We start from the raw sequence: 20751 nt of genomic DNA, 5'->3' as shown, positions 1-20751 counted from the left end.
AGCAGTCTTTGTGACTTGTTTTATTTCTGGCTCAAAACTAAGATCTGCATCTTTTTTCAGGTTTTTCACTTGATTGAAAGGGTTAAATGCTGCCACTTCTAGTTTTGTCTCCAATTTCTCTCTCTCTCTGTCTCAGCACCAATTATAAAAACTTTTTGTCCTGATTGAGCTGAAAAAAGCTTTCTGCCGTCCACTCTTATATCTAAAATGTGGTTTAAAAATCAACGGGCCTGGGGTCATCAGGGGACACAGCAACGTTAAGCTGAAAAACATCAGGTTGTAAATAAAAGAAGTAAAATTAGAAATAATATCAGTTGATTCAAACTGAGCTTTACCCACAGTAAAGTAAGGGCCAAATCCACTGCACACACTTAGTGTACCTGTCAGTTTACCATGCAGGGTTTAAGAGATCTGTAGCCCTGAAACACTGGAATAGCATCCTAGCTTCAGAGATCTGGACTCTTTGGATGATTGATGTCTGGAAATCTCATAGTTTAGAGATTAAGTCTGTGCTCCTCTCTACACTTGTTGCACTTCCTCTCCCACTTCTCCTTCCTCCGCTGACTCTGACACTGAATGTATTCAGAGATCTTCACCAAAAACTTATTATTAGACTTAAATAATTCCATGTGAACACTGCAACTCCTTCATTATCTGCATGTGTGAAATGTAGCCCCTTTATGTGGACTCATTATCAGCCGGTCAAATTCATGCTCTGCTTGTAATTACTTCGAATTAATAATATGCTCATGTTGGAGGCATGCACTGCTCCCTTTCAGCTCCTGTGCTCAGGTTGTTTTTTTGTATTTTTATATATGACCTTCACTAAATATGTTAAGTGAAGCTATTTTTGTAAATATATTTTTGTAAAGAGAAAAAACAAACCAGGCAAAATTAGAAGGTATAAGATGTGACAGGAAATGGTATGCAGTGAGGTCTCCAGCTAGAACCAAATGTGGATACATACTGTATTAGAATAAGTGTCATACACGGATTAAAGACAACACACCAAAAATACCTGGCAGAGAAAAAGTGGTCTTTCTGCACACGTGCGCTTCTCTTATTATTATGTAGTAATAAGGCCTGCACTGTAGTGTAGGTTAGGGAGACTGGTAGAGCTCTTAATTGTGCAGCTGGCAGCTCATCCGGAGCGCAATAAACGTGCCAGAGCTTGTAAAAGTTGACTGTTGACAGAGGTGTTAACATGAGTATACACAGATAAAGGCTTCTCGCGCTGTGCTGTTTGCTCGCTGAGATTAATTCTGACCATGCGTGGCCTGGTACACACACACGATGCCCTTCACAGAGCTGAAGTTAGACTTTAAGAGGTCAAAACATGAAGTGTGGTGACACCAATCACTCTGCCTGCCTTGTGTCTCTGTTACAGGCAATCCCTCAGGCTCAGGTCACAGGCACTGTCTGTTTATTCCTGTCTATATGTAAATGCATGATTGTTTTGGAAGCTTTATTTTATTTATTTGTTTTGTTTTATTTTATTTCATTACTCCTTTGGAATATTGAACTGAGAGTGAATTGTCTGTCTGACATCTCAGAGGTATCAGACTAAGGTTATATGAAAGAACTGTGCAATATAATTTGACTGAGTAAATGCTATTAAAACAAATGTTAGAAAACAAAGACAACATATAAATCTCCATGAGGTTAATATTTCAGTTCTTGAAAAAAACAAACGTGCATTGCAACAAAGCAGCTAGTGGTGTCAGGGGTCACTTGAACCACAGACTCCCGGGTGAAGGACCGCCACACTCCCTGTACTCCTATCTGTCCCTGACCTGCATCCTATCATGAATATTTGTGTCACATGTGTCACATGTATCGTGCCTGGTGGGATGTATTATCGATTAAATGTGGCCTTATAGTGGGACTCTTTTAAGGTCGTTGCATTGTGCATGGTAAGGTGAACTAAAGGTAATAGTAAAGACCAGTTATGCTTCTATATCTGCTTCCACCTCTATATGTGTGAATGCAACATCTAAAAGACACGTTGGACCCAAGGATAAACAACATCAAAGAAATTAAAGGTCACTGTCACACAAAACACAATGCCTGTCCTCTTATTGACCAAAGAAACCAGAAAAAACACAAAGATGTGAAGAAAAGTCTCTTAATATATCTTATAAATTGTATCATTTCATTGAGGAGTTCTCTCTCGTAGGGAGCTATCATAAAAGTGTGTCAGGGGGCCAGCTTTTTCAGCCTATTTTGGCATTTACCTTCCTCTGACTGTATGCAGAAAGAAATTACTACCGCATATCTTGTCCAAACATCTGTGTCACCATCTATCTGCCAAAATGCTTCCGATGCAGTTTGGCCCAAGATGAAGGCCACAGAGCTCATCCAGCAGAGCACAGCAGAACCCCCTGTCCTTCTCCACTCTTTCTCATTTTCAGTCCATATTTCCCTGTTTGTTTAGTTTTAGTCTTTGGTGATAATTTCGAGCTGATTCTTGGTTCCGGTTAGCCTTTTTTTTTTCTTCTCAGTTTACGGAAGTGATAAAATTCACAGTCAGACACATTGCACGTGTTTCTCCGTGTTAAATTTCTTTTCAAGAAATCCACTTAATATGCATGTGATAGACTAATTGGAAGTAGCCACACAGCTTGTTCACACAAAAAAGTCTATAAGGAAGATCCACTCTTGTAGATGTTCAGCTTAGTGAAAGGAAGCATTGCCTCAATTACAGTGGTAAGACAGCACATTATAATAATTCTACTTTCATAGAAGACTAGAGAACATTAGAGTTTCTGCAAAGACAGATCAGAGAAAGGGAAAAGTGGGACACTATGATTTTAGGCAGGAACCAGCAGTACCAAGAGCACATGTGGCATAATGAGGGGACAGCTGCACATCTTTGCGACTCTATCTCTTGTATAGTGTTGACTTTGGTTTGGTTTCTGGGGGGTAGACTGACTGCTGGAACACACTGAGATTTTACCTTAGGGGGACAGCTGGTTCGGGCTGTTGTAGCAGTCACTTCAGGATCCATCCTGAGAAAACATTCATGTCTCTGCAAATTGATCCTGACTTTCACTCAGAGACATAGAATCAATGTGGGTTTTTTTGTTATTATTGGAAGCCAGGTGCTGCAGTTTCCTCCCACTGACTGGGTAAATTGACCAGATATTATAGCCCTGTCACTGTCATCTTTAGTTTTAATCTAATGCACGTCATATAAAAGCAACCATTTGTATGAGTCCCTCCACCCTCCACCCCATGACCCATTATCAGACACTGCTTTTCTTCAACTGCTAGTTGCTTCAAATACAGTCATGACTTTTACAACACATCTCTTGATGCCTGGTGCAGCAATAAAAAAAAAAGAAAGTTGAACAGCAGGACACACTTGTCACTCCTCACCAGAGGCAGGAAACATCTGTCACTATGGATACTGACAGATGCCTGTTGTGTCACATTATGTGCAGTTTATTTGCAAATCCATAAGCTCCCCGAAGCAGCGAGCATGTGCTATAAAACAGATGGTATGGTCTTTATTTTTTTAATGCTTTTATTGGCATATATAGTGAAGCTAAAATATAAAACATTTTCTACCTTTTTACCTTTTCTTCACTAAATATTCTCCTGTTTTGCAATAAGTGAGCACGAAGAGGAGATTTAATGAAGGTAATGTTCAATTAGGTAGAAAAATGTTCATTAAAATAATGTTTTCTTCCCACGGATGTTCATGCTTTCAGTTTGCAGCAGCATTTATAATAATAAATCAGCATGGAATGGAAGTTTTTTGTATGTGTTCACACCCACCTGCTCCAGCAGTGAATTCTTCTCCACAGTGATGATTTTCAGTCTTTTTGTCACTTTATAAAATCAAGCAAATCGTTTTTTCCCGTCTTGTTAATGTGCATGAACGTTTCAGCTGGCAGATCGTCACTAAAGATTCACACTGTTGTCTAGCCTAAACAGTCTGTGTTTATTGAAAGCGTGCACATGTTTAAAAAAGAGACGTATTACAGCCAGCCCTGTGTGTGTACGTTAATTGGGAAATATGGCTGCAGTTCTGTAAGAATCATTTAGAATATCTCATCTCTGTTCTCAAGCTGCTGCATGAGATGAAGCTTTGCCAGGAATATGTTTATATTCTTGGACAAACATCAAATATTTCTGCACTTTATGTATGAAAAAATAAACAAAACAAACAAACCATACATCCAGCATAGTCTCTGCTGACCTGAGAGAAGGCAGCTGAACCTTCTTTGTATCGCAGTCTACTGTGGATCTCTCAGTGTGCGGTGCATCAGAGCACTTAAGAAAACACTTTTTGCTTTTTGTGTATTTATATCACTGAAGTTAATTAATTGCTGCCTTAGGACCATGTTTTCAAACTGAAGGGTTTATGTGGACAAGTAAATTTTGTGGAAACTATTGACTCTAGAATATATTTTTGCTGTATGTTTACAAAAAAGGTTTCTGTTTGCAGCACATCTGCAGCACAAATTCATATTTTTCTGGCAAATATTTATTTTATTTTTTTTCACGCCAAGTCTCAAGGCTATTGGAGCAGCAGACAGTTGGTGTTTTTCCACTGAAAGAATTAACAGGCCAGTTTTTCATTGGTGTTTCTGGACATGTCCCTGTAACAGTGTGTTCAGGGGAGAAAACCACCCACTTCTAGGGGAGTCATCTCTGATTGGTTAAACCCAACATGTGGTTGCTTTATGGTTCTTAAACAGATGAATTCAGCTCTGCTATCATGAAGAACACTTGAGGACATAACAGCTCCCCTCTGTGAGACATTACCATTTTGCACAACATGCACTACATGCTATTTCTAGTCACATATTTACCATTATTCCAGCTGTATATGCACATTGTCCAAGTCTTTATCTTGTATTATTCCACTTGTTTTATATTTTTATATGACTCTCAAGCATTTTCTAAGACCTGAACTTTTGCTTTTAACTCTTTCTTTTTGTTGAGCGGTTAGATTTAGGTCTAAACTTCAACCTGCACCATTTTAGGATCGGCTCTAGCCAAACAGTTTAATGGATGCCAGCACTTAAAGTTGAGCCATCAGGGCAAAATGACATTTCTATTAGTGCCACAAATGCTACCTAAATGCAAATGTTTAACCATTTAATCTTCGGCAATATTGGCAGAGTGGTCATATTACCTGAAAATTAATGGTGGATTTTAGTGGATGTTTATAGTTTGCAGCAGGATTGCTGCAATTTTGTATTCTATGTGGGGTTTTTTTGGCAGATATTTCTTGCTCCTGGGCAGGTGGGCAGACATCCTTGTAAGAACATTGACTCAGTACAGGAAAAAAACAACAACATGAACTCCATAAAGAAGAATCATGCAGCACAACTCCTCTATTAGGCTTGTCACATTTGCAAAGCTTGATTAATATTTACAGCTTAAACCCAGCAAGAGTACACAACATGCACATTAATTATTGCTAGGTTCTCCAGGCTATAAGTTGCTGGAGTCCTGCAAGTTGTTCCATACTGCACTTTAATTGCTGAATACATTATTTTTCATTTGTAACTAAGGGCATGAGGCGCTAGAGAAAACCTTCATGTTTATATCTTCCTCTTATGCAAACAAACTCTGCACACTGTAAACTCAGAAACAGTTTGCTTTGTAATAATAAGCCTGGCGGAAAAAATGACCAAGTCAGCAGTATGAGTGATGTTCACATACAACACAGGAATAAAAATAAGTCTGAACTTACTGGAACTAGGAATTTTTTAATCTCCTCCAAGGCGTGACTCATGCGGGAATAGGCCTCTCCAGGTGGAGCGAAGACTTCAATTAAAACATGTAGATCATTACTCAGATGGGCATATTTGGCTTCACCGCTTTTCCTTAATTCTTCCTCCTGTGAAAATGAGACAGAAAGAGAAAGATATACAAATCTAATCCTTAGCATAAATGCACACTGAATGCACAAAGACTGATGACGTACCAATACGATAATTGATTACTAATTAATATGGTCTAGATTGACGAGGCACTGCTGTCAAATCATTTCAAGAGTGAGTGAGATTAAAATTACACCCAGTTCCATGTTATGCTCTGTTTCATCCTCTCCTGGGCATGCAGGGGAAAAACCTTCAGGAACCTTGATGGTTTATGTTCAAGACAAAAAAAAGCAATCAGTACATAGTACATATATAAAATATATATATATATATATATATATATATACATATATATACATATATATATATATAAGGAATAACTGGACTTGTAGAGTAATTATTTTCATCTGACAACTAAACAAGAGAATAACACAGTATGATGCAGTGATGCTCAGATATTTTCTGGGCAGTGAGATGCTGTAAGTGAATGTCTTTCCGATACAGAAAATGCATTTTATGATTTGTTGATGTTGTGAGGAAGTGCTCTGCATCTCACTAACTGTTTAAATGGATAGACAGCTCATGACCCAGTCATTTTAATGATGAGTAAACAATGTGCTGAATATTAACATCAGACAGAATCTGTACAAAAAGAACATATGAAGAAAGGTCAGGCAGACAGGTCTTCAGAAAGAAATTTAGAAAGAGAAGCATCCCTAACAGGAAGGAAAAAAAATCAATGTTATCAAAAACATCCCTGTCCAGGAAAGACAAGGGCAAAGAATCAAAGACCAAAACAGCCAGTGTCTACATATCTAGGAGTAAATGGTAGAGAAGCTTCTTGCAGGCTGTTTAAATTCGTACATGTTTCCACATCTAACCATTGTGTTCTTGGTTTTTGATGTTCTGTCCTCTGCTTTGTTTCTGAACTTTCTCTTTGTGCCAGTGCTAGAGGTTTTCTATTCTATTTGAACTGTCTTCTTCAGCTTCTGTTGCACTTTCTCTTTTATTTTAGTCTTCATGATACATGGTTTTGATTAGTTTGGTTGCTTGTAATTTTTGAGTTTCTTCTTCATCTCTTGTGGTAGGTTTGTTTAGCTCTGGTTGTAGTTAGCTTCTGTGTGTTTCTTATGTGTCGCTACCAGTTTTAGTTCCTGTTGTTTTCCCTCCATAGTGATTGCTTGTTTCCGCACGTGTCTTCTTTTCCTCACCTAATGAATTTAATCCTTGCACCTCCCTGGTGGCTTTCGCCTACATGTTCATGTGGCATTAGTTCTGCAGTTTTTTAATATTTTTTTGTTAATAAAGCTCTCTTTTCGTTGGATTTGGTTCTTAACCCATTGACTGAGAATAAAAAAACAAAAAAAAAAAAAACAAGTAAATTGCATGAAAATACAATGACTCAGTATGATCTGTTGCCTTTGGGGTGAACATCTGGTGTTTGGTTAATGCCACTTTACACCCTGTCAGCTCTGTAACAGGTGAACACCGTCCAGATTTCAGCCTGTTCTGTTGTTTATGAGGATGTGTTGTTGAAGTATCCAGTGCATTGATTAAATAAGCTTTAAGAACACAGAGCCTTAAAACCAAACAGCCCCACTTGATTTCGAGCCTAGATAAAAGAAAAATAATGAATGCGGGGAGGAGAATTCACAGTTTGGATTGAGCTCGCTGAATCACAGCAGGTCTATAGAAGGCACCGAAGTAAACAAAAGTTTTCACTCTAAGCTCCCACAGCAAAGCGCTCAAAAGTCTGAACACAAGTAAAGTGCAATCACCTTTAAGTCTGAGCCCAAGGCCCTGCGGTGCCCTGCCTGAGGCTTCACACAGGTTTTAAGTGCTTAAAGATCTGTAATATAGCTTGGGGCCAGCGCCAACTGTGTTTTAAAAGGAACTAGCTGAATTGTAAAATCAATTCTACACTTAACAAATAATCAGATGTGATGTTAGACCTGGAGAGGAGACGTTTTGTCCACTTGAACCTCTACAAATGCAGCCGCTGCATTCTGAGCAGTGTTGAGATTCTCCAGTCATACCAGTTAAACCTGTATTCATTCATCCTACACACCGCCATCGGTTGAGTGTTGAGTGCTTTGCTGCAAGGGCACCTTGATTGTGGCTGTTAAGAGAAGTGAGAGTGCCACTCGTGCACTTTCTTTCCAACAGCCAATCTGAGGATTCAAACTCTCGTCCTTGCATCACAGGGCCGTTCTCTACCCTCCGGGAGAAGTCAGCTTTAATTAAAAATGGCTTCTAAGATTACAGCATTCTTCACATCCTCTGTCAGAGTGCCGAGGTCATTATGGATCACATCAAAACGTGCATGCGTGCATATGATTGTGTCTTTGGGTCGTTTCAGTACTTTGTAACTAAAACCTGACACAGAAACTTGCCTTATACATCAGTCAAAGTTGTTCTGCAGAGTGGTAAAGGGCTGATTTAACCCCACATCCACAAACTAATATCTGTGCACACGGTGTAATGTTCACCAGGTGGTTTAATATAAGTCTGTGAGCAGTTCTGGTGCAGAATATCCAACTTATGGCTCCTCACTGAGGACGTGGATCAGGTCGCAGAGATGCATGTTGACAATGTGCTTTTGCATGTAATGAGACATTGGCTGCTTTTTGTTTGACACAGCCTCATGGCCATCTGCCCTGGATGGCAGCCAGCCTTTCATTCATGACCTTTGGGGAGTTGACCTCATAATAGAATCCATCAGACTCGCTCAGACTGTACACAAAATCAATATCACAAACAGAAAACACACAGCTACAGTCAGCCAGATAATCCTGTAACCTTTCTTTAGAAAGACACACATCTCCTTTACAACGAAGTGAAGTGACAACTGGGGATATGGTGAATAATTAAATGTCCTGTTTGGTGCAGTACCCTCAGCGCAGTAGGCAGGTAAATAAAACGTTTTTTGTTTTTTTTGCTGACAGTTTGACTGTCATTAACATATTAGTTCCTCTACCTAATTTACCGCATGGAAGACAAGTTAATGTAGCACATGAGGAAACTCACTGGATTTAGTGGCACAAGGCCAACATTTTAAATGAACTCTTGCACCAGCCAAGACACATACAAAAAGTTAATGGTGAGGCAACGTCCCGGTGACTTGCTATTAAACATCAGGCTCACACTACAGGCCTGAATGGGAATCAATGTATAATGTATTACTTTCTAATTACAAAACAATACAGTTATGGATGGGTTTGTTTACTCATCCCAAAGACACATGCTACAAACTGTACAGGCACTGGTGGTAAATTTGCAGTTTACAGAAAGAGTTAGAGCTTCAAGTATGGATGTGTGCATAAACATATCAATACATTGTCTACCAATCACCATTGTGTGTACACAGGAATCGACCCTGTAACAAGGGGGGATATGCTGCCTTCAGTCACTGTGACGACAATAAAAAAAAATGAAATTTTTCACAACAATTTTGCTTTTTAGTTGTATTTTTGGTGGCACCATTTAGCTCCATTATACTGGAGAGGATAGATATGTAGTTAGATGAATAGCAATGTAGAAAAAAAAAGACAGGATCTGATTTTTGGAGTGAGTTGTCCCTTTGAATCAAGATGGATGATAATTATTGTCTGCTCTTGTTTTAATTTCAACTTGTTTGTTGTTAATTAATTTACTTCTGAGTGCCATGTCTTTGTAATTTTGTGTCACTGATGTTTGATAGGAGTGGATCATCATCACTCTGACTCTAAAGAACAAAAGAAGAAATCACCTGAAGCACACAAAGGCAGATACACAGCAGAAATAACACTGCTGCTGCTGCTGCTGGCTGGGTTTGTTTAAAGAGTTTGCCTTTATGTCAGCATGTATGTTCTGTTTGAAGCTCCTGATGATGAAAACTTCTGAGCTTCTTTTTTCCCCTCACAGAGCTCGATGATCATTAGCAACTATTCTGCAGTTTGCTTTGTTGACTGCAGCACCTCAGTGGAAATGGAAACATCAAAGAAAATTAAAACAGCTAAGATTTATCATTTATTGGGTGTAAGTATTGATTTTGTATGTTTCTGAAAACACAAATATGTGTCTTGTATTAAGTGTATATGGGTTTATACATGAGTACGCTTAGTTGGAAAGTCCATTTGAGTTTTCTAGACATACTAATTTAAGAAGACAATGTATAAAAGATTGTATGTTACTATCAGTGTGCACACATGGATGCTATAACTACCCTAACATGTAGAGCTGCCATGATAAATGTTGAATCACAAACTGCCAGACCTTCTATACTTTTGAAAGCTAGTACCTGCTGAAGAGAAACCTTTGTGTAACATACGTAAATAGAACCTATAGCACAGTAAGTACTGTAGGTGTTTTTTCTGGCCTATTCTGCAGGAAAACGTTGCATGAGGTCGAGATTTCTCTGGGTGCAACTCTATATGTTCATGGGGAGCTGGGACTCATCAGGATGGAGGACTCAAAACCTGAGTGAAAGTCCTGCACGGTGCATGTAGCCCCACTATCTCTAACTCCCCTCATGTTGGTTTTTTTTACTGCATGAACGAGTGGTGGATTTTATTCAGGGTTATTTCTCCTTTAGAAACAACCCTGAATATGATCCTACAAGAAACTTCTAATGATTTACAGGCTGCACTAAGCTCCTACAGTGGAAAATTAAGATCTTAACCCTGCAGTGGGAGCACAGGCCCTGCAGTGAAAAGTCTGACCAATATAGTTAAGTTAAAAGCGTTGCTTTGTGGCAACAGATCTATGAGAACTTCATCATTTCTACATATTGAAATACAGCTCCAGTTTCAGCGAAGACGCAGTACGTCTGCAAGTCTTTAGTCACGTCTACATGCCTGAATCAGTAATGCTAGCAATGTAACTAATAGCAGCACAGTGAAACCTGCTATGAGCCTGAACAGCAGATCCAGCAAGCTGTCTGAGTACATGCTCAGATAAGTTCGGCTCCAGGGGACCACAAGTCAGCAGGATAAATGACTTTGTCAGAGAGATTCATTACTTTGCATTTATAATTGACTATTACAGAATATGCTATTAAACAGCACACAGAAATACACTCCCATTCTCACCTACATATGTTTGTCAAGTCAGAGCCATTAATTCCACTCCTGCTCTTATTCATCTCTGTTTCATACACAGTGTAGGCTATTTGTTTCTGTGAATGCTGTCTTTGACTATGCCAGACAACACTATTTCAACACAAATCAATATGTCTTACCTTGCTTTTATCCCTCATGGAGCCTTTGCCAAGGATGGACATCTTCACTCCTGTCTCCTCTTGTAACCGTTTCATAGAATTTCCCCTTGGTCCCAGCAGCTTACCTACAAAATTAAACTGTGACACAGGAGAAACAAAGCAATCAGACACCTTATCAATGCAGCAAACACGTGTTACAAATTCTGCAAAAAAAACTGATTTATATTTAAAGGAAAACATTTTTTGAAGCCGCCTCTCCCTCTCCTTGTGTGAAAGGAATTTGATGTTTTTGGAGAAAAGGTTAACCATAAAGGATGCTCGCTGGCCATTAGTCATCTATTATCAATATAATCTCACATTCCATTTGCCATTCATCATCTGAGAAAAAGCTGTAATGTAGCCCATAATAAATCAATATAATTGTGCCCTGTGTGTAGCACATTAAGGGTGAATGCAGGCTCTCATCCACGTTCCAGCATAACATATGTGTCCATCCTTTGTGTGAACTGTGCCCTCACTAGTCATGTATCTTATTGGCGTTCAGGGTCATTCATGTCATACAAAGAAAAAAAAAAGAATAAGAGGGAACATGGACTTAAACCAAACTGAGACTGTTCCAGAGGTCAGTGCTGAGATAAAGTCAGAAATAATGAGTTTCTTCCCAGTGGGAAATTAAGTAATACTATCCAGATGACAAACTATCAGATTCAAGCTTCAGGGCTCTGACTATCATTTCCCTCTCGCTGTGCACAAGCTAGTGTTCATATTGAGAAAAGTAGCTGTGGGTTGCTGCAGAGACAACACTGCTGAGATTACTCATGATTAATCCAAGAGGTGAAACTGTAGGAAATATGAGCAGATGATGAGAAATTTGTTCCTACTTTGGAAAAAGAAAAGTAAATGTTTTGACTTTCAAATTGGTATTAGATGAGCCCATAAGAGACCACCTCCAGAGCTGAACAGGTGGTCAGCCACCCACCACAACACACTCTGGCCAAACCCTAAAATGATATTAACCTTTTCACAAAGCAGCCTCTCCCACTGTGGCTGAGCGGGTAATAACTTTACTGCCAGCTGTGTGTGGCGGCTGCAACTCCAATAACTGCGCACTCAGCTTATTTCATGAACATCATTAACATCACCACTCTGAACGCTACAACCAGGATAGGGATAGGGGAGTCGCCAAGGGACGCAGAGATGAAACACACATTAAACAAAAAAAAAAAAGCATCCCCCACTGTCCTTGCCTGTCCTCTGATCTGAATGATTAAGGCACCTTTGTGGACGCCTTTCTTCACAGGGGCTGCTTTTGACAGGACTATATCCTATAGCTGGCAGGGAGCTCAAGAGCAGATGGTCGTTGCGGCTACAGCGGGAACGCGCTCGCCAGGCGGTGGAGGAAGAGTGGCCTGTTTTCATTAAGCTAATGAATGTCTGGAGTCACTCTGCTGCTCCATGGCGAGCAATTTGGGCTTTAGAAAGGGGATGGTTCAGTGTTAAATGAGGTTTGAAATGATGCTATGTACCCCCTACAGTCTCAACACTGATAACTATGCAGATATTAGGAGGAAGGCTTTGTGAATGCAACAATTATGAACACAGATATCTTAGAACAAATATTCAGTTCACTCATCTACTTATTTGTGGAAACACAACTCCTCCAGAGGTCAAATAGTTAATTAATTGACAATATATAATCTCATGCGGATTTATCACCACATTGATTGTAAATAGCCATGGAGGTCTGTGTTGTGCACCCGGTGAGTCGACGAGGCATAGAGCAGGCGCTATAGGTTCAGTTGTGTTGCACTAATGTGAATCTGCAAACCTGACAGTGCAGCTGAGCCAAGCACTTTTCACAAGGACCTCGGCTTCTTAGTTGGACTTTTCAATAAGATTACATTCACTTTATGAAAATTCTGCAGTGGCCTTCAGAGCATGGTGCAAAAAAGGAAAACACATGCAAACAGACAGGTAACTGAGGAATACTTTACCAGTGTGACAAAGCAGATAGCATGACAGAGACACAATAATCAATATGCATTTACCATCTATATACATGTTTCCATTGAAGATGTGTCACTCACACGTGCTTTGTCTTGAGTAAAAGCATTTATGTCTTTGCTGCATGCTTTATTATGTTGCAAATGTGCTGTCAAACTGATGAATGAGATTCTCAGTCTTCTTATGGTTTTTATCTGTTTGCATGCATTTTCTTAAAGGAGAGCTTTGCCGATTGTTCACATTACAGTCTGCTTACAGACCTTTGCACGAAATGATGTGTGTGCGATGGTTGTAAAGCTTTACAGGCTTCAGATGGAGCAGTGTGAAGCCCGACAAGACGCCTGAAGTGAAGTCACTGTCTTTTATTTAACCTGTCTAAAATGCTTTGTGAGCGCAATGTAAAATGTGTGGAGACCTATTTTATTGTCAACATGTCCTCACAGTAAAAAAAGGACTCTTACCCAGGAAACCAGTTTTATTTCCATCCTAATTCCTCTCTTCTTTTTGGCAACACATCCTGAGACATGAATGAAAGAGTATGTCATTGACTTGACTTGTTTTGGGCGGAATGCCATAAGATTTTCACCCAGAAAACTGGTGTGTGTGTGTGTCCCACATGGGATTCTTTAAGTCTTTAAGTCCTTCATGACAAACTGTGAACATCATTTTCAATTGCTGATAGGCTGTAAGGAACGCAGACACTTTTGGTTCAGGAAGAGATCATGGCTTGGTCCAAACAGAAGGAAGGATGCAGGCTGTAGCATTTTATCATAATTTCATACCATGTCACAATTTTTTCCTACAAGCCTGTGTCAGAGCAGCACAAAGGAATATTTTGCATACACTCAAAATAATAACTTGAAAATATATCACAGTTTCATGGCGCTGCTTTTCATGCTGTTAAATTTAAAGTAATAAAAGTTATTAGATGAGAAATGAGAAAAACATCAAAGGATGCACTCAGAAATAAATAAAATAAAAAATAAGATTAAAAAAAAATCAAAGCAACCTCAGGCTGACATGTGCCAAACTAGCATGTTTCCATGAAAATAGTGACATTTTGCAACTTGTCGCGATGCCATGTCACTGCATGTCTAATAACAGCCTGATGGGTGTGTGTGGCCCTTTTTTATGCAGCACACTGGGGCCAGTCAAGATCTGCAGATGTCCAGAGGCACTTATACTGCCAGGTTAGTGAGCTGCACACTATTGGGGAAGTCCAGGTTCTGTCTGACAGGAGGATTAAAGCCTCGGGTAGAGGTTTATGCTTTTAACGACAGCTAGGGATGACTGGGCTGCAAGCGTGTCAGAGGAGCGTGTCCTATCAGCCACACAGACATTAAAGAAAGCAGCTGAGTGGTTGTTTGCGGTGCGTGTCACTGAGGGAGGAATTACTGCTCACATTGCTTCAGAGAAGCATACAAATCAGTGTCAGAGAAGAGAGGCTGTCTGGTAAAGTTAATACTAATTAGCTGCATCAGATATTAGTTGCAAATGCTGCAAAAGAAAGACAATACAGACTATTTACAATGGAAATCCCTATGTTAAGGTGCACATGGAGGTCTCAGTGTCACCTTTATTACTGACAAACAATTTCACCACAAACATTTAAAGATAAACAAAACAAACTGATTTATTCTTGTAAATTCTAACAGCTTGAGCCAAAGTATGCAAGCAGCCAATGATAGCTACATAAGCTATTGAAGACAGACTGTGCTGTCTGAGCAGCAGCTACATAGCTTCTCTGATAGAACAAAGCCCAAGTGCTTCATACAGTCTGAGCTCCATTCTTGCATGTTTCTAACAAGCTGTGGCTTTTAAATGTGGAACACAAGCTGTTTTCTCCTTTGAATCTCTTCTACTTATTCAACATTTTTTTGAACAAATCCTGCTTTACAATGTAGAGGTTAAAGTCAGTTCTTTGACTATTTAAAAAAGGATCTCAGCACAGTCTGAGTCCATGAGTCCACAGTGGCATTGGCTGTCGTGCAGGAATGTGGATTTAAAGTCATGCAACACCCAACCTGCTCACCTCAGGTCACTATGGACACATAGCAAACACTGACTTTAGCTTGGTTGTAAACGTATTGAACGACCCATGTTCATTAAAGCAGATCAATCAATCACAGTGAAACTGAGCTGCGAATTGAGGACACGTATAGATTCATTCATGACGAAATGTTAGCTGCCTACTTAATTAAGCAGACTCTAGGTAACATGTCCTAATGAGTCCAGTATTTATTCACAGTTTTGCTTTAGTTGGTCTCACTCAGGCACTTTAGCTGCTATATGATGCTAATTCCACCTGCTCTTTTGAAATAGGTAAGAGTATAAGTGGGTTAATCAGAGCTTATTTTCTGCTAAAACAGAACTGAAAGGCGATGGCAAAAGGAATGTGCTGATGTGAACTGCAGAGAAGCAGCTGTGTGTTAGCTGTAGTGTGACATTTGAGCTGCTCGTGTTGATCAGATCAGCCATAAGGAGGAAGCAAAAAGCTTTCACAAACATATATTGCTTTATTTCTCTTCCCGTAGCTCTCTCACCCTCAGTTGAAATGCCCCACTGAGCAGCTTCTCCATTTCTGTCAACATCAAAAGCACTCTTTAAAATAATGTTGTCCTTAATTTTGTCACATGTGAATGCACTGCATACTGAAAACCTTGTCAGAATTATCTAGTATCTAGTGAGCTGGAAAACAGTCTTCTGTAAGTGGGAAGGATTTGAACACAGGGAGGAATTTTATCTTTATTATATCTCATGATCAGCATTGTGGCAGACAAAGTCATCAGACAAACATGGACTCAGTGGGATCCCAAAGTGGAACTGAGATGCTATCAGACAAGTGCTTAATTTTAATTCATACTCCGTACTCCCTCTACTGTATTCAGTACTTATCTAAGAAAAACACCTTTTCACATGATAGGCCTTTCATTGGGATGTTGACATCTTTGGGCAGACAAAAATGGGATTTCAGTATGGGCAGAGCTGCAGTTACCACACATTTAAAGGTCACAATAACCCGAGACTGATAAGCACAAAAAAACTGTGGCCTCCACAAGGACAAAATACAATTTGACATGTTGTGGGCTTCGCATGCACCTGCACAATGGATAGTTAGAGCCAATACCCTATAGAGCTGTTTAAAAATAGCTTTTTAAACATAAATCATATTTATTACAATTTTAAAAAAAAAATAGTTTTTAGGACATTCTCATTTATTCACATTTGCACAACAGTCTCATGACAGGACTCACACTAGCCGATGGCATCAGCCATTGAAAATCCATTTCATGCCCCAAGGTTATGAGATTCTAATCAAGCTGTCCCATTAAACAGCAGAGGATAAATTTAAATGATAATGAAAACGAGAATGCTGATTATCTTCATCATATTTTTGCTGAGTAAACAGTAATCCCAGAAAATAATTTCAAGACTATCATGAGCACCCTGTGTGAAAACCGTATGTGTTTACATGTCAAAACAAAGACACAGGGTACAGGTGTGCATCCTCTGCTCCCATTAACACAGATCAACCCACTTTCGAGGAGTCATTCACTCCAATCACTTGTTTTTTTGAAGGAATATAAATAGAAATTGATGGTAAGGTCGCTGGAGGAAAGCTTCAAGGCCAGATTCCTTTATTATGACAGGCTTGTAACACAACAGGAAACGTAATATGGATTTTAAAGCGAGTGTGGCACAAAACACACACAACGTCCCCTATGAATGATGCATACATGTAGGAGCAGTCTGTAACTATGTGCATCATCCATCCAAATGGTGAAGCAGCTGCAAACGCAAAGCTTAACCTCACACATTCCTGCACAGGTTCATGCCAATTAGGGCCCGACCCCCGAGTGCTGCAAAGGTCCTATTGTAATTGTAATGTTTAGTATTATTATGTTTATTTGGGCCCCTTTGCTATGCACGGAAACTCACAAAATCTTGTAGATTCATCGGGGATGGCAAAAAATTTGATATTTTGTGGTCGCTGAAAATGGCTCTACAGCGCCCCACTTGAAAATTTTCAAAACCCCCCTCGCATTTGGCTTAGTTTGGAGTAGCTGCATGAAAATCAGTACACATGTTTTTTTATACCGAAAAGTCTCGACACCATGACCTCAACCTAACAGGAAGCCTGTCATCTTGGTTGGAAGTTGGCGAAATATGTAACATTGCTGCTAAACAGTATATTAACATATTTCTGTCATGCATAATGTGTTTTTGCTTTGCAGGTATTATTATGATTTGCAAGCTAAAGCTAAAAAACTAAAATGCTAATTAATGATTATCAACACCACCTGCTGCACTGTGGCACCAACAACGTGTTGGAATGTCTGCAGTAAGTTGACCTTTAGTGTGCCTGTCAATGTGCCATACAGTGATTTAATCAGTACTGGTTGTTTCCCTGACATTAATCTTCCATGTGTGACGTTGTCAAAGCCAGAACACCACACAGAAGAATTCTCCCAAGAAATAATTTAATTACTTTACATTTAATTACTCTGCAGCAGGATGGCAGCTGTAAGCCTGAACGAGCAGCATTAGACTGCTCAAAATGAGAGAGAACAAATTTATGAGTCTTTATGTTTTTCTTTGCCAACAGTGAGAGAAAATCAGGCTGGACGTTATTGAGTATTAGACAGGAGAAAATAAATGGGACATAAACGTTCCACAGAGGAGGAGTCAAATAAAAGCAATTAATTTGTACCTTTCAACAGGGAACAGATGTCGTCTGAATAAAGAGACAAATATATTGATCAGTGAAAAAAAGTATTTACTGTATATTGGTGTAAGCATAGAAACATGTTTTCTGCCCAGACCAGTCTCTCGTCTGACTGTAGTTTTATCCAACAAATTGAGTCATTCTTATATACAATTTTCACTTTTTCCTAAAATCCTGGTTGCCTCACACAGCAGAAACACTTCCCTGACCGACTTCTCTCTATTTCCAAACACGCACACATAAGAAAATCTGCAGATAATAGCATAACATATACTGTGGCAGAGGGAGCAATCATGGAGCAGTGAAGCAGATGTAAACAAAGAGGCTGTAACTAATACTCTGCGATGAGAAAAAAATGACAGTTACCACAGGTGGGCTTTTTCCAGATGATTCTCTTGTTGGCTCTTGTGGAAAAACTGATGTAACAAGCCCATTTTTTTTAATCAGATAAAATATGCATGCTGTAAAACCTCACACAACCCTCAGTACCCAGCAAAGGCTGGAGTCCAGATTTATCAGCACGGGTGAGTCAAAGGATAAAGTGACCCAGATCCTGTGAACTCCTGAGTCTTAACCATGAATCTGTTCAAACCTTTGTGACTTTTTTTTTTGTTCTGCTTTACTTTTATTTTTGTTTTTTCTTTGCAGAGCTCCATGCACTTGATCAAAGAGTTGCTTCATATGGCTAATTATCATTAACTGAAAGTGCAGCGTTACCAAGATCTTTAAGATAGTGACACTGCAGTCTTGTTGGGGTGCTGACTGTGCAATTAGGTCACAGAAGCTGTTGTTGTGGACAACTGCTCTGTCCCCCTGGATTGCAGCTTTGCTTACTTTGCAGAGCTGGCACTATAACGGTCATTAAAGCAGAATTTTGAGCTGATGTACCTGGAATATTTTTTTTTATTATCATGAAAACATTTTGTATCTGTGTTATGCGCCTCACTAGTTCTTCTTTCCTAGCTCCACTGGTTTTTTATTAAACATCTAATCAGGTGCCAGCTCACACATGAGACACACAGTGAATGCAATTAACCACAAGAAAGGATAAACAAAATATCCTCTATCAACAAAAATTCCATTTTACATTTAATTTACAGTCACAAAAAATTGATGCACTCGAAGAATCAGTATGTGGGTGTATCATTTGTATTGTAAAAATTTAAAAGGTAACAATAAATGGGGAGAAACACTGACACAAAAATGTCTGAATCATTGTAAGTCTTCTTCTGCCAAAGGAACTACCCAAATTGGCATTTTTACAGCTTTAAAAATCAATTTAATAGAGTGAGGAGTTCCTGAACAAGACTTAATTACTTTCTCAACACTGTCCTGAGGAAGAAACACTAAATTGATTTCTATGGAGTGTCCTGTGGGGCTCACTGGACAAAAGTAAGACCTGTGATCCTGAAGCACAGCTCAGTGTTCATCAGGCCTCCTGGCATCCTCTATTCAGAAATTCTCTAATAAAACATGCAAAATCAGTTTAAAAACATGTTATGATGGGCAAGATATGTATGTACTAGATTTCATTACTGATTGGCGGTAAAATTAACTTCAAATTAAATAAGGAAATGAGGCAGGGATGGTAAAACAGTAGACCCAGGGTCAACACTGTCTGTTTTTAATGGGATTTTAAAATAGACTTTCTACTAATTGATGCCAAGTATCCTCAGTACATACCCACATATCATTATATTCATTAAACGTAAACCAGCCACACTTCAAAGTTATATCAAAGGTCTACTTTAAATTATAATTCACACAAAGCCAGCTATACAAATTAAGGGCTGTTCAAAGTTTAGTATGTGGTGCCTTGATTGGTATCTTAAAGGACTAGTGTGTCCCAAGTCCTCCAGATACATGGTTACATTTATGCAAATGGAATATATGGACATACTGCCCAACATAATGCTATACAAACACATGATTGTATTGCCCAACACCATCTGAACATAAGACCAATACAGCCACAAAATTCAGAGTAAGAAGATAGGTTTGAAACATGCGAACTTTGGAGTCCAAGGTTCGAGTCCCCCTGACACCGCGAGCTGTTGTGTTTTCACCCAGTGTTACACATGAACACATGTGGCCGGAGGAATACCCACATGTGTTCTGATTACAAGGACGAAAGCATAGTCCTCATGTCATGCTTTCCTGGTGAGGACGGGCAGAATATTATGTGTGTGTTCTGTCATGATCCAGGGTTTTGTATGTTCCTGTTTTATTTTGGAGGATGTGTTCCCCTGTGGTTCTGTGTTGATTACCTGCCCTGCCCTCATGTGTCACACCTGTGTCTGATTGTCTCTCCCGCTCTAGTGCTTATCAGGTGTCTTCATTTGTCCCTTTGCCAGAGTGTCTTGTTCATACCCATGGGTTCTTTGTGTCTCTGCTTGTGCTCCTCAGTTTGTTTCATGCTGTGTTTTGGGGTTCATGTTGAGTTTTATTATAGTTTTAATATAATTATTAAGCCTATATTAAGCCTAGCTTGTTTCAGTAAGTTCATTTGCCTGGATGGACCACCTTGTTTGAAAAAAGCTGTCTGGAAACAGTACTCTGCCTGCACCTGAGTCCTCTCATCCACAAACCCTAACATGTTCTAGGACACTATAAAAAAGGCCATGCAAGTCTAATACCATTGTCCTTTAAATAGACATATACTGTATATAAAAATGATGTGACATTTATATCAGAATGGCCCAAGGATACATACATATATGTCAAATGACACAAATTACAAGATGTGTGTGAAACTGCTCCTGTTGCAGGAATGTGCGAATGCAAAAGCAGCTGAGCAGAGGCAGAAAAGCCTTTTTTCCTGCCCAAGCAGCTGTGCGTTGTTGCTTAGCTGCCTGACGGAGCAGCCTCATTAGGCTACATTTCAGACTTTGTCAGTACTGACAATGCATAACTCAGAAGCCAGCACTGTGTCGCAGAGTGATTTATGGTCACTGTTCTTCACTGTACCCTTGGGTGCTTTAGGC

General features: G+C 39.4%; 1 protein-coding gene across 1 annotated transcript in view; it reads right to left on the bottom strand.

Moving 5' to 3' along the window:
• Positions 1 to 20751, bottom strand: part of khdrbs2 (KH domain containing, RNA binding, signal transduction associated 2) — a 49425-nt gene that overhangs the window by 17619 nt on the left and 11055 nt on the right. Inside the window, exons 3-4 of the mRNA XM_028423740.1 lie at positions 11059 to 11175; positions 5711 to 5857 (exon numbers count right to left, since the gene is read on the bottom strand). Of these exons, the coding sequence (XP_028279541.1) occupies positions 5711 to 5857; positions 11059 to 11175 (264 nt within the window). The remainder of the gene's footprint in view (positions 1 to 5710; positions 5858 to 11058; positions 11176 to 20751) is intronic.

This window comes from Parambassis ranga, chromosome 15, assembly GCF_900634625.1.
Source record: "Parambassis ranga chromosome 15, fParRan2.1, whole genome shotgun sequence".
Classification (NCBI taxonomy): domain Eukaryota; kingdom Metazoa; phylum Chordata; class Actinopteri; family Ambassidae; genus Parambassis; species Parambassis ranga.
Note: the sequence above shows the minus strand (reverse complement) of the source record. Positions and strands in the feature narration are given on the sequence as shown.